The sequence below is a fragment of the Microcebus murinus genome, chromosome 1, assembly GCF_040939455.1.
Source record: "Microcebus murinus isolate Inina chromosome 1, M.murinus_Inina_mat1.0, whole genome shotgun sequence".
Classification (NCBI taxonomy): domain Eukaryota; kingdom Metazoa; phylum Chordata; class Mammalia; order Primates; family Cheirogaleidae; genus Microcebus; species Microcebus murinus.
In genome coordinates, this window is record NC_134104.1 from 24,284,468 (window position 1) to 24,297,810 (window position 13,343).

General features: G+C 33.5%; 1 protein-coding gene across 1 annotated transcript in view; it reads left to right on the forward strand.

Annotated features, from left to right (window-relative positions):
• Positions 1-13,343, forward strand: part of TMPRSS15 (transmembrane serine protease 15) — a 116,951-nt gene that overhangs the window by 72,638 nt on the left and 30,970 nt on the right. Inside the window, exons 15-17 of the mRNA XM_076004240.1 lie at positions 601-741; positions 9,098-9,208; positions 10,882-11,014. Of these exons, the coding sequence (XP_075860355.1) occupies positions 601-741; positions 9,098-9,208; positions 10,882-11,014 (385 nt within the window). The remainder of the gene's footprint in view (positions 1-600; positions 742-9,097; positions 9,209-10,881; positions 11,015-13,343) is intronic.

Below are 13,343 nucleotides of genomic sequence, written 5' to 3' on the forward strand. Positions count from 1 at the left end.
AGGCATGAACCACTGTACCCAGCCTGAATGTATTTTTTAATTAGCTGAAGTATTGTTTAATAAAGAGTATTTCATTGTTTATGAAATCCCCAAGCCCAGAGATTAGTGGTAAAACATTTGAAAACCACCTTGTAGGTTTATATTATCTATCTCTAATTAATACATCCTTCAGATTAGGTTTATGATTCAACTAACAAAGCATACCAAATAAATTTGGTCAAAAATTTATAAAGGAGGCTATAATCTCCATTGTTTTCTTAATATAAAGGTTTGAAAAGTAATCAGTTATTTCTCTGAGATAACATGACCCTTGAATAGTAGTGGTGCTAAGCCAGATAATACTATGAATAATTCATTATTAAGTTACAGAACTGCAGAAACTACAGGTAATATAAAAAGAAGATCAATAGAGAAGTTTTCTTTGTTGAAGCAGTGTCAAAATGCAAAAGAATGTACACATTTATTTACTTGTGACTGCTTCATGAGCAAGCCATGCAGCGAGCAGCCCTACATCTGGAAGATGAAACTGAAATAAGGGGTATATTTCCTTGTAAATTCAAGAGATCATCTCGCTGATTATTTAATTTTCCTTTGGAACAGCTGTGTACACAGGGCCTGGTCCAGTAAAGGATGTGTTCTCTACCACCAATAGAATGACTGTGCTTTTAATCACTGACAGCAGTTTGGCAAGAGGAGGGTTTAAAGCAAACTTTACTACTGGCTATAACTTGGGTATTCCAGGTAAGAGCCTCAAGATCACGCATTGTACAATAACTTTTCTAAGAAAACAATAAAAGTGAACAGGTTTCAAGGTCTAAACCATGATTTCAATGTTTGCATTCTTGCTCATCTTAATGAAGATTTTCTTTCTTCATATATACATATATATATATATATATATATATATATATATATATATATATACACACATTGCCTAAGTATGTTCAAAGCTGGAATGCACAATAGTTTCCAGCAAATCTAGTCATACTTCTCTGATGTGTAGAGAGTCTTCAATTTTTTCCACTGAAGAGGGCTGCATTAAACATTAAATTGGGCCATTTGGCCCCATAAGGAAGGAAGATGTCTGTCATGTTAACTTTGCCAAGAACATTTTCAGAGAGCAAAGGGGGAAACAGGCAAATGAGCTGTTGGAATGCTGACAACATTCAACTAAAAAATTAACATCATTAACTTATTAGAGACAACCAGTGTAAAGCACAAAAATAAAGGAATTTAATGCTATTTGCTAGCATGCACAACCTTCTCACCCATATGTTTTATTGTATCTATAATATAATCAGCAGGAACAAACAAAATAGTGGCCTGCTCATCATGGGATATGTATATGTGTGTGTGTGTGTGTATTTCTTTATATTCATGTATATAGGGTATATCTTTTTCACTCAGAAATCTACAGAGAAATTTTTAAAAACTTGCTTCTCTGCTCAGACTCTGATTTTTTTTATACTACTGCCCCACATCTCAGTGGTTCTTTCTAGATGCAAATATGTCAGAAGGACAGAATACATGTTACCTCCTACATCTCTCTTTCCTTTACATAGGAATATCTATGGAATAGATGTCTTTCATTGGAATATTTAGAAAAGATGTAGGGTTGGATGATTGGTCCTCATCTGTCCTATTATCTAATTCTAAATCCAATTGTGCAATTAAGTAATGTTTATATCTGTTCCCCTACTCACAACTGGCCTAGACCTTTTGACTCCGTCCCAGATAGCTATCTGTTTTCAGCTTTATGGAAAATAAGGAAGTTAACCTGCATCTGGTCTACCCCTGGCTCTGAAAATAAGCCAAAATTTTTATTATCCATGCTACTTAGGTAGAAGTGAGTGGTAGCCCAATGAACTAATCTTCCCTTCTGCATTTTGTGATTGGTGTTAGAAGCCTATCTTTTGACTTACAAGCAACAGTGACACGGACCAACCAACTAGAATCAATTAGTGAATTAAACAAATAAAAATGTTAATATCTATGAAAAATATATAACATAAAAGACAAGAAAAAAAGACTTTGCTATCTATAGAAAATTAGAATTTATCTTATATGAAAAAGGAGAAATATAGAAAATGACATGATTTTTTAGGTAGTAAGAAAATGCATTGACATGAAAATATCAACAAATATGTATTTATGTAAATATGTGTGTGTACATTTATGTGCGTATGTGTGCAATCATAATTTAACACAGAAGAAAATTAAATCATTATTCTGGAAAATTTTAATCAAGATAATTTTGAAAATGTCATTTTGAATTAAGTCACCAATTCTGTTCCTGGATAATTTTGTTGCTGCTAGTTATACCCATGTTTGTCTCTCAATATTTTATCTACTATTTCAGTTTCTTTCTCTTTGTGATGTTCCTATTATTTTAATTTTAATTTAACTCAACATTTGATTTAACTTATATTGATCATTTTTTTTTCTGATGATACTTTTAAAACATAGATAGACACAGATTATGAAATTTTGGTAGTTAATGTTTAACACTTTTAAGATAAAACAGACTTTGGATGTGTATTGTTTGATAAAAGCTAATTGGTCCTTATAGTTACACAGAAAGCAAATTAGTTAATCAGAAATATTGAGTAACAGAAAAAAACACAAAATGGTTTCATGATTATTTTTATACTTGATATTATGACTCTAATTTTTTAAAATTAATATGTAATTTTTAGCTCCTGGTAGAATAGTCCTTGCTCAGCACCTGCTCCAGTAAGTGACATTGCAACATGATCTCCTCCCAGGAAATTTGGAAAATAATGACCATCTTTGGCAAGAGCAATTTTCTGTAAAATGTTGCCATAATCAGATTATTCTTTCTGATTTGATTAGAGGTATTTATTAATAATGTGAACCACATAGTTTTCTGGTCAATTGCATAACTGTTCAAAAATTCTGGTGCCAAAACACCCTCATTTACACAAAAATTGCTGCAGAAAAGCATGATGAAGAATGCAAAAACAATAGATAAAGAAATGGAAAAATGTAAAAATCTGTGATTGGTATGCTGGAAAGAACACCAAACCACACTGAAAGCAATACAGATTCTCAGAGGAAAAATACAGAGGAAAAGTAACAATGAAAGTTACTGTGAGGTGAAATTTCTATAGTTTCTCAAACTGATTAAAATTATCTGTAAAATCATGGTCTTACTATGTTCTATAAAAAATTAATCAGCAAGAATCAGTGTTATGAACATTTCTTATGTAAAGTTTTAAATTTGAAGAGGAAAGTTTTTCTGCACATTCCTAAACAGAATAAATATAATTATTTTTCAAAAGTGTTAACAATAAGATCAGCTTTATATTTCACTCATTTAATGAATGCTAGAAATAGTGGAGTGGGTTGGGCATAGTGGCTCATACCTATAATCTCAGCACTTTGGGAGGCTGAGATGGGAGGATTCCTTCAGGCCAGGAGTCCAAGCAATAGTAGCCTGAGCAACATAGTGAGACACCATCTCTACAAAAATTTTTTTTTTAAATTAGCCCAGTGTTGTCACATGTGCTTGTAGTCTCAGCTACTTGGCAGGCTGAGGTGGGAGGATTACATGAGCCCAGAAGCTTGATGTTATAGTGAACTAGGATCACCCCATTGACTGCATGCCAGCCCGGGTGATAATGTAAGCCTCCGTCTCTTAAACGAAACAAAACAAAACAAAACAAAACAAAGAAACGATATTTCTAAGGTTTTAAACATTTTATCATTTCTTTGTGTTGGAAACATTCCAAATCTTCTCTTCTAGTTCTTTTGAAATATACAGTAAATCATTGGTAACCATTATCACTTTAATGTGCTGTCAAACACTGGATTTTATTCCTTCTAACTGTACTTTTATACCCATTAACCAACCTTTTTTTATCTCCCCTTCCCCATTCCCCTTCCCAGACCACCATTCTATTCACTATCTCCAAGAGGTCAATTTTCATAAATTCTCACATATGAATGAAAATGTGTGACATTTGTTTTCCTGTGCCTGGCTTATTTCATTTAACATAATTTCCTCCAGTTCCATGCACATTGTTTCAAATAACAAGATTTCATTCCTTTTTTTATATTGGAATAATATTCCATTGTGGATATGTACCACATTTTCTTTATCCATTTATCCATTGATGGACACTTGAGTTGATTCCATATCCTGACTATTGTGAATAGTGCTGCAATAAATATGCAAGTGCAGATATCTCTTTAATATACTGATTCCCTTTCTTTTGGATATATATCCAGCAGTGGTATTGCTGTATCATATGGTAGTTTCACTTTTAGTTTTTTTGAGAAAACCTCTGTATAGTTTTCCATAGTGGTGGTACTATTTTACATTCCCACCAACAGTGTACTACTGTGCCCTTTTCTCTGCATCCTTGCCATCATTTGTTATTTTCTGTTTCATAATTTTATAATGAAACAAATACACCATTAAACATTTTGAAAAATATTTCAAGCAATTTTTATTCAAGATAAAACCCCAAAGAAGCATAATCTATTGCTCTTAGCACAAAAGAGATACCAAGGTGGGTTTTTTAAAGAGAAAATTCCCCTGATTGAACTTGAAATGGAGTCTTCCATAACCAACACTCTGGTGAATATGCTGGGAGAGTAGTTTCACATTCCTCTTAGACATGGGACAGATGCTGCTGGGGAGTGAAAAATGGGGTGACTGAGTTGTCATCAGCACAATCTTCTTCCATCAAGATTTTTTAGACAAAAAGACTGAAAACCACTTACAGAAACAGGAATTTGGTAGTGGAAGATAATCAAGCTAGGGGTAAGAGAAACAGAGTGGGCACACATATCTGCTTATTGGTGCTCTGCCTTGGTGATCGTTTTAGAAAAAGATAAAAAAAGGGGCATCAAAATTGGTTTTGGAATATATGTGCTTTGCTTATCTTCTGAGATATTTCAGGGACACCTGCCAAGGCATTCAATTTAAATATAACATAATCGTATAGTGTATTTTTATATCTCCTTTTCTTTGTCCTGTTCTTAACATTTCCATTTCCATTGAACTACAGTATATGTGATATAGACATATTAAGATCTGTCTCCTAGGCCGGGCGCGGTGGCTCACGCCTGTAATCCTAGCACTCTGGGAGGCCGAGGCGGGCGGATTGCTCAAGGTCAGGAGTTCAAAACCAGCCTGAGCGAGACCCCGTCTCTACCATAAAAATAGAAAGAAATTAATTGGCCAACTAATATATATAATATAAAAAATCAGCCGGGCATGGTGGCTCGTGCCTGTAGTCCCAGCTACTCGGGAGGCTGAGGCAGGAGGATTGCTTGAGCCCAGGAGTCTGAGGTTGCTGTGAGCAAGGCTGACGCCACGGCACTCACTCTAGCCTGGGCAAGAAAGCAAGACTCTGTCTCAAAAAAAAAAAAAAAAAGATCTGTCTCCTATAAGTGTCCCCACATTGCTCTTTTCTGATACTCTGAGTCTTACCACGGAATTCAATAGTGCTTATCAGGCAACTGTGGAAGTGGCAGCTGATTACATTTAGGGGTTTAGAGCCCTCCCCAGATTGTATGGCATGTGCCTTAGAGATCAATTTAGTTCCATTTAAAACCAAGCATATGTTGACTAAATGAGGCAGGGCTTTTGGAAACTTCATAAAAAGGAGATGGGGAAATTCAATTCTTAGCAATATTTCTTTTCTCTCTCTCACTGTGGGCATAAAACTATCAGAAATAAGATTTCAGAGTCCAGAGAGAGTTAAACTGTTAGATTAAAGACTTCTTAATGAAGCTGAACTGCTATATGATGCAAAGAATCGGAATTCAGTTTATGCATGTAAGGAATATTTTGTAGAAGCTTGTTTACACCTCTCCTCAGCTTTTATAATTTCTACTCAGTTCAAAACAATATATCAATTTTCTCCATTCTACTTTTTTTAATTCAATTCATTCAGCTTGCAGAAACAAGTTATTTTTTCTGGAAGCATAGACTATAACCTTAATAGCTTTGGCTAGAGCAAAGTAAAGAATTACAGTTTTCAGATACTTATACATGTTTTTGTTCAAATTTTTGTTCATATATTTAAATTTGTTTCCATTCAGCTAGTATGTGCTTTTCCAATTAAATATAGGCTAACTACATTAGTAAGAGTACAATTATCAATAAATTTATCTATGATTAAATTATTGTCATTGAGAACTCATTTTTACATAATGATTTTAAGAAGCTATGAAAAAAAGCAATGAGATAATTTAAAAATAAGTAGTGCTGACTAACATTCTATAAGCATGTTAAGAGATTTAATCATGGACTTGGAATTAGTGCTGTCAACTTTTTAAATAAATATAATATATACTAAAGTATATATTTAAAACATAATATGTGAATACAAATACCTGCGTACCTAGTTTTAAGCCTTCCTGTTTCTAAAGGTAAATGAATACCTAAAACATACAGTATAAAGTCAGTTAAAATATTATAGCTTACATGTAGAATACACAATTGTCTTGGCCCATTTGTCATGTCACTAATCTGATTAAAATATATGTGTTTGTGAAACAAATTGATAATTACATTTTACAAGAACCTTGCTAATAGTATTATATTTTGATATATGTAATGTACTTCTCTCATGATATAAAGGTTTATATAAACAACCATGCCTCCTTAAAATATCTTCTTATTAAGATAACTTAGGTTTGGGTTGAAAAATATACAATTTTTTAAAGTATAGGAAAATATATAAGTAACTTCAATTATTATTGTAAAATACCAAAAAGAAAGGATTAGGCATGTTTTCTTGTTTATCTGGTTATTTGAAAGGGAAAGTAGCACAGCTAGCACATGAAGTAAGAATGTTAACTTAAAAATATCAGTGAAAAAAATGATTTTTCAGTGTTACTATTTTGTTAAGAATATTATCTTTAGGCATTCACTGTCTACATATTAGTATAATAAATACATGTCATTATTTTTTTACATTTATTTTCATGATACACCAAAGACAAAAGTAGTAATTATTTCCATTTGACAATCAAGAAAGCTAAATCACAGAATGATTAATTTATTTGCCCAAGGTCAAAAAAGTCACAAAGGAAAATGGCTAAATTGAGGCACAAATCAAGGTCATATGACTCCAAGGTCATATGCCCATAAACTTAGAAAAATAAACTATCTCCTGTAAAATATTTTACTATATTTCATTTTAGTCTGATATTTTTTAAAAAGTGTGTAGCAAAATCAATGCTTTGGGTTCTGACCAGCATTCCTTGTTATGGAATGAATGGAATTGGATGAAATGTGATGGAATGGCATGGAATGGAATGGAATGGCATGGCATGGCATGGCATAGCATAGCATAGCATAGAATAGAATTAATAGAACAGATTAAGGGTAAATTTTAATTTAGCTATGCACTCGAGCGCACGCGCGCGTGCACACACACACACACACACACACTGCTGTGTGTCCTAGAGTTTATGATTTAAAATATATTTCATACTAAAGTCAGAGTTTTAAAAAATGTGGAAGCCCTTGTCCTAGTCCCATGAAAGCACTAGCCCTTGTAGTTCTGCTGTGTACTACACTTTCAGCTGGGGAATGGGATGCTAACTTCACTCCTTTGAGGCAACCCAATATGAACTGGTTCTCTTAAGGCACCCCACACTTGGATTGCTCCCCTACTTTCCTGCATGAAAACACTGTCCCCTCAGAAACTGTATTTAATCTTTTAATAGAACAAACTCTAATGACCCCTTTTTATAATAGCTGAAATAAGTGATGGCCATTGATGGCTGCTGAACCAGATTTGATATTTCTAATAAGGATAATATTTAGTACCTCTTTAGAGTGTAACAGTATTTATCAGTGCTCTCAGATCTGGGTCTACAACCTAGATTCTAAAACAACAGGAATGAAAGTACTTTTACATTTGATCAATATAAATTGAAAAAGTCTCCTTGGAGATTTTTGCAATTTGTTTTTAAAATCATTTTAACTTGAATTGTGTCTCCTTGAAAGCAAATAATAGTTATATTATTATCTTAATATTTTATAATAGTTTTCAAAATAGAGGTTTCCCTGTCCCCTATTTTTATCGAGTGCTTTTTCTTGCCGATTATGATTGTTCATGTGCCTCGCAGGGGATAAGACACTAAGCCTCTCCATACTCCACCACCAGCTCCATTCTCAGGGGACCCAAATCTCATGTGGTCCTCAGCAGATTTCCTAGTATCCTTCCAGCAAGTAGCTGTCTTTCCTGACCCATAATCTCTTTCCCAGTGATATGGGGACTCTCCCAGGATAAAACTTTTTAAGAACAAACAGTTCCAGGGAGCAACACCACCTACTTCCTCTAAACAATGAATATTTCTATTAGGCTTCTTTATGCACAACTCAAACTCTTGAAACAACCACCAACAAATGGCCTCCATATCTCCTCAGTCCCCAGTCTTTTCATTTTCCTTTTGTTTCTCCATGTGCCAAATGCATTCCCATATCTTCGACACTGCTTCACTTGCTTGGAGTTCCATCCCCAAATTCCTTTCACATTATTTATTATTTCCTATTGTAAATTATCCATTTCTTTGTGAGAATTTTTTCCCGCCCAACCAAACTTTAAATGAACCCTCTGTTTCCAACCAAGTCCAAACTTGGTCTCACAAAAAGACAACTTCTGCATTTCTTTACTTTAGAGGTTTGGAACTATCCTTTGAAAGGAGAAGCCAGGGAATCTCTCTTTGGTTAACATTTCAAGGATTGTTGTTTGTATGTTCATTTTGTTGTTTGTCCGTTCATGGGTGGAGGAGTTTATTGAAGAACAGAGTTATGAGAGAGAGAATTATGAGGGAGAGGTGTGTCCCAAACCTCTCAGTCATCTCTTGGAATTGCCCAAGCTCTGCTGCAAAGGAGATGCCTGAGGCTTCATCCACACTCCTCCTGAGGCACACCCTGGCTTCGACACAATTTCTGAGCTTTTCTAAACAGCTAAGTGGATGGTGTTACTCAATATCAGAGCTTGGCTCCACCATGTGCTATGGCAAAGGGGCATAAATGGTATCTGTCCTCCAGAATCATGTTTTTGCAATTTGTCTATCCTGTAAAATAAACATTCTTTCCCCACAGAGCCCTGCAAGGAAGACAATTTTCAGTGTGAAAACGGAGAGTGTGTTCCGCTGGTGAATCTCTGTGACGGTCACCCACACTGCAAGGATGGCTCAGATGAAGCACGTTGTGGTATGTCTTATTTTTAGGAAAATACTTTTTGTTACTTCAGACTCTACATTTGGATCCTACAAGTGTGAAAGAAAGTTTATGAGGACATATTTTGATGCTTTGAGATATGAACATTTTTCAGTGGTTTTAGCCCCACTGTCCCCATCTAATTAGGAGAAACCTTACCTTGCAAGCTGTGGGTCTTGTTTGTTTGTTTAAGTTTGTCTATATTTAATAGCTGTAAGTCTGGAGCAACCTGTCTTCAGATAGGAGGTAAAAGTACCACAGAGACAATAGTCCAAAGCAGGCACTGTAGCACACTCATAGTGGCCACAGTTCATTGCCTACATTCAGAAGCCCCTGCATGCTTACTTATAACTGACTTTCTCCTCCTGCTCTGCTGTGTTTTCAATCCTTCCACCACTCCTTCCAGACCTCAGTAACATTATGAACAATGGACACTTTACTATGTATTGTTTTTATTTTTAAGCAAATATTTAATACATAATATGTGTCATGCTCTGTAAATAAGTGCTGTAAAAAAAAATAATCCTCTAATAAAAATTAGCTCTGTTTTTGCCATGAGGAAACTGAGGCTCAGAGAAGTTAAGTGGCTGCCAAAAATCACACACCTACTAAAGGCCAGAGCTGAGTTTTGAAGCTAAGTCTTTCTAATTCTAAAGTCAATTCTCTTAACTCTTACTATAATAGAGGAAAAATGTAAGCACTGACATTATTGTATAGAATTACAATATTATATTTCTAAGTAAGACTACCGTTGCTGATGTTTTCCTTTTTTTGACAAACTAGCTTAGCTTGGTCCAATCCTTATCCAGCTACTAATAGTCTTAATGTTCTGTCCAAAATGGCTGTAAGATGGTGAAGAAGATGGTAGAAATCAAAAAGCATAAGAGCAAGAGCAAAGCAAATACTTTCTGAAGAAGAAACTGGGGTGATGGTGATGGTGGGGGGAAATACCTAAAGTTGTTCCTGAATTTGAGTTTTCCTTCTTTTAAAAACTAAGGTTGTAAGACACATTCCTTACAAATAACTCTATTTTCTATTTATTTGCTGTGTTGATATGCAGTGAACTTGCATATCTCTGCCACTCCCAGTTGTACGGCTATATGAAAGACCAAAATTAAGTCTACCAAATTTGTATTTTTCAACTTAGACCTTCTAACATACTCTTAAGAAAAACTATAATCAATCTCTAAACTCTAAATGTTATGAACATTGCATGTTTAGTTTAGAGACCATCATTTACTCTCACCAAATTTAGGTCAATTGGTTAGAGTAAATGACCCTGTGTCCAATCTTATCTATTTAATGTGTCTTTGTTTTATTTTAGTTTTTTTAAAAAACATTATTGTAAATTGATAAGTTATAATTGTGCATTATTTATGGGGTACAAAGTGATGTTATGACATATGTATACAATGTAGAGTGATTAAATCAAGCTAATTCATCTATCCATCACCTCAAATACTTATTTTCTGTGGTGAGAAAATTTGATATTTTGCCATTTTGAAATCTATAATACATATTATAAATAAAAATCACAATGCTGTGCAATAAATCCCCCAAAAACTTATTCCTCCTGTCTAACTAGAACTTTATACCCTTTGACCAACATCTCCCATTTTCCCTACCTTCCAGTCTCATAACCACCCTTCTGCTTTCTGTGTCTTTAGTGCGCCTCTTCAATGGCACAATGTACAACAATGGCTTGGTGCAGTTCAGAATCCAGAGTATATGGCATACAGCTTGCGCTGAGAACTGGACCACCCAGATTTCAAATGATGTTTGTCAGCTAATGGGACTAGGGTAAGTAATTCTTCTCAGCTCTCTTTTAAAAGATGCTCTTATGTTTCCATTAATATCAAAATGAATTTATTAAGAAATTTTAAAATAATAAAAGTCTAATAATTTAGAAAATACACATGAGCAAAAGGAAGAAAATAAAACATCTTTATTAATACCATTCTCAAATAATAACCACTGTTTATAGCCTTTTTGTAAATATTATATAAATATAATTATATATAAATATTATATGAACATAAAATATTATGCTCTGTTGTATAGCCTACTTATACCTAAGCAGTTCTCATGCTTTTATATATTTTTCTAGTTAATAGAAATTTTTTTAATAAAAATTTTATATATTTTTTCTAGTTAATTTTAAGAAAATGAGATGATCCATTTTATACTATCTCATTATACATGCAACTAATCACAAAGGTACTGCAGAGAATATGCCTTTTCTATATCTTTGCAATATGTTTATGACAATTCTTTTGGAAAATTTACAGTTCAATTATTGTGAGAAAGGTTGTGCAAAATTTGAAGACTTTCCCAAGAAGGATAATAGAAGTGAAAATTCCAGTTAATAATGTACCAAAAATTTATTATATCTCCCAGTCTAATGGCATAATATACTGCTTCAAATATTTAAGCTCAACATATTCATTTTTTACCTTCCTATCAGTCTTAAAAGTAGTGAGGTTAAAAAATGACAGGTAATAAGCAGTGATAACAACTTCTTTTGCATTGTACAACCTGTCAACTCTAACCCACCATTCTGATCTTTGGGTATACATGATCTTGAAGATTTGGCAATTCTTCACTATGCTGAGTCACATGTGGTTATTTTTATCAATTACAGCATTGTATTATTTAACAGTTTGTCATATTAAACTATGATGTCTATAAAGGTAAGAACCATGTCTATTTTATACATTATTGTAATACTAACATCTAGACTAATCATTATCTAAAATATAAGTGCCAAATAAATATTTGGTAAAGGAATAAATTATTCATTATATATCAAATATAGATATACTTAGCCATCTAAATGTATGTCAGTAAGTGTTATCCAATTATAAGTCATTAGCATTTTATTTCTCTCCTGAACTAATGACTGATTTTCTAATTTATTCTAAAAGGTATACAGTTACAAAGAAAAATAATTCAAGTACAACTACACACATACCCGCAACATTTGGTAGTTGTTTCAACTATTCTTAATTCATCAAAATCAAATGTAATTAATTGTTTTCCCTATAAGGGACTCTTCTTTCTAACTGACTACTAGTTCATGTAACAAAGTCTTTGTGCTACAAACAATTTTCAAAAGTTGTTTTAAATGTTTTTTTTTTTTTGGACCCAAAACATATTTTCACTAGAAATAATGTTACATGCAGTATTTAGGTCTCCAGCCCAGTCCATAAAAGCCATTCAATTTCTACTAGACCAGTAGAATTATAGTGTATACAAATGCCAAGATAGTATACAACCACCACTTATAGATATTTTATCATATGAAAATGTGTTGAGGTCCCCCTCAGAGTGTTGGGAATGTCCCCTAATGTCCTTATTTTAAATTGATGAATAATATTAATTATTGTCCATATTTATGGAGTAGATAGTGATATTTCAATAAATACAATGTGTAGTAATCAAATAAAGGTACTTAGCATATCCATCACCTCAAATAGTTATCATTTCTTAGGTTGGAAACATTCAAAATCTTCAATTCTAGCCATTTAAAAATGTATAATAAATTACTGTTAACTAAAGTCACACTACAATACTATAGAACACTAGAACTAATTCCTCCTATCTAGCTGTAATTTTGTATCCTTTACCAACCTCTCCCTCTAACACTTCCCAGACTCTGGTAACCACGATTCTACTCTCTACTTTTTTATGAGATGACCTTTTTTAGCTTCCCTATATGAATGATAATATGCAGTATTTTCTGTGCCTGTCTTATTTCACTTAACATAATGTTCTCTAAGGTCATCCATGTTGTTGCAAATGTAGGATTTCATTTTCTGTGACTGAATAGTATTCCCTTGTGTATATAAACCACATTTTCTTCATCTACTTATCTGTCGATGGACACTTAGATTGATTCCATATCTTGGCTATTATAAATAGTGCTGCAATATACATGGGAGTACAGATATCTCTCCCACATACTGGTTTCCCTTTCTTTGAATATGTACTCACTGGGATTTTTGCAGTTTTTTGAGGAACCTACATCCTGTTCTCCAAAATGGCTGTACTAACATACATTCCAACAGCAGATATGAGTTCCCTTTTCTCTGCATCCTTGCCAGCATTTGTTATTTTTTGCTTTTTTGTT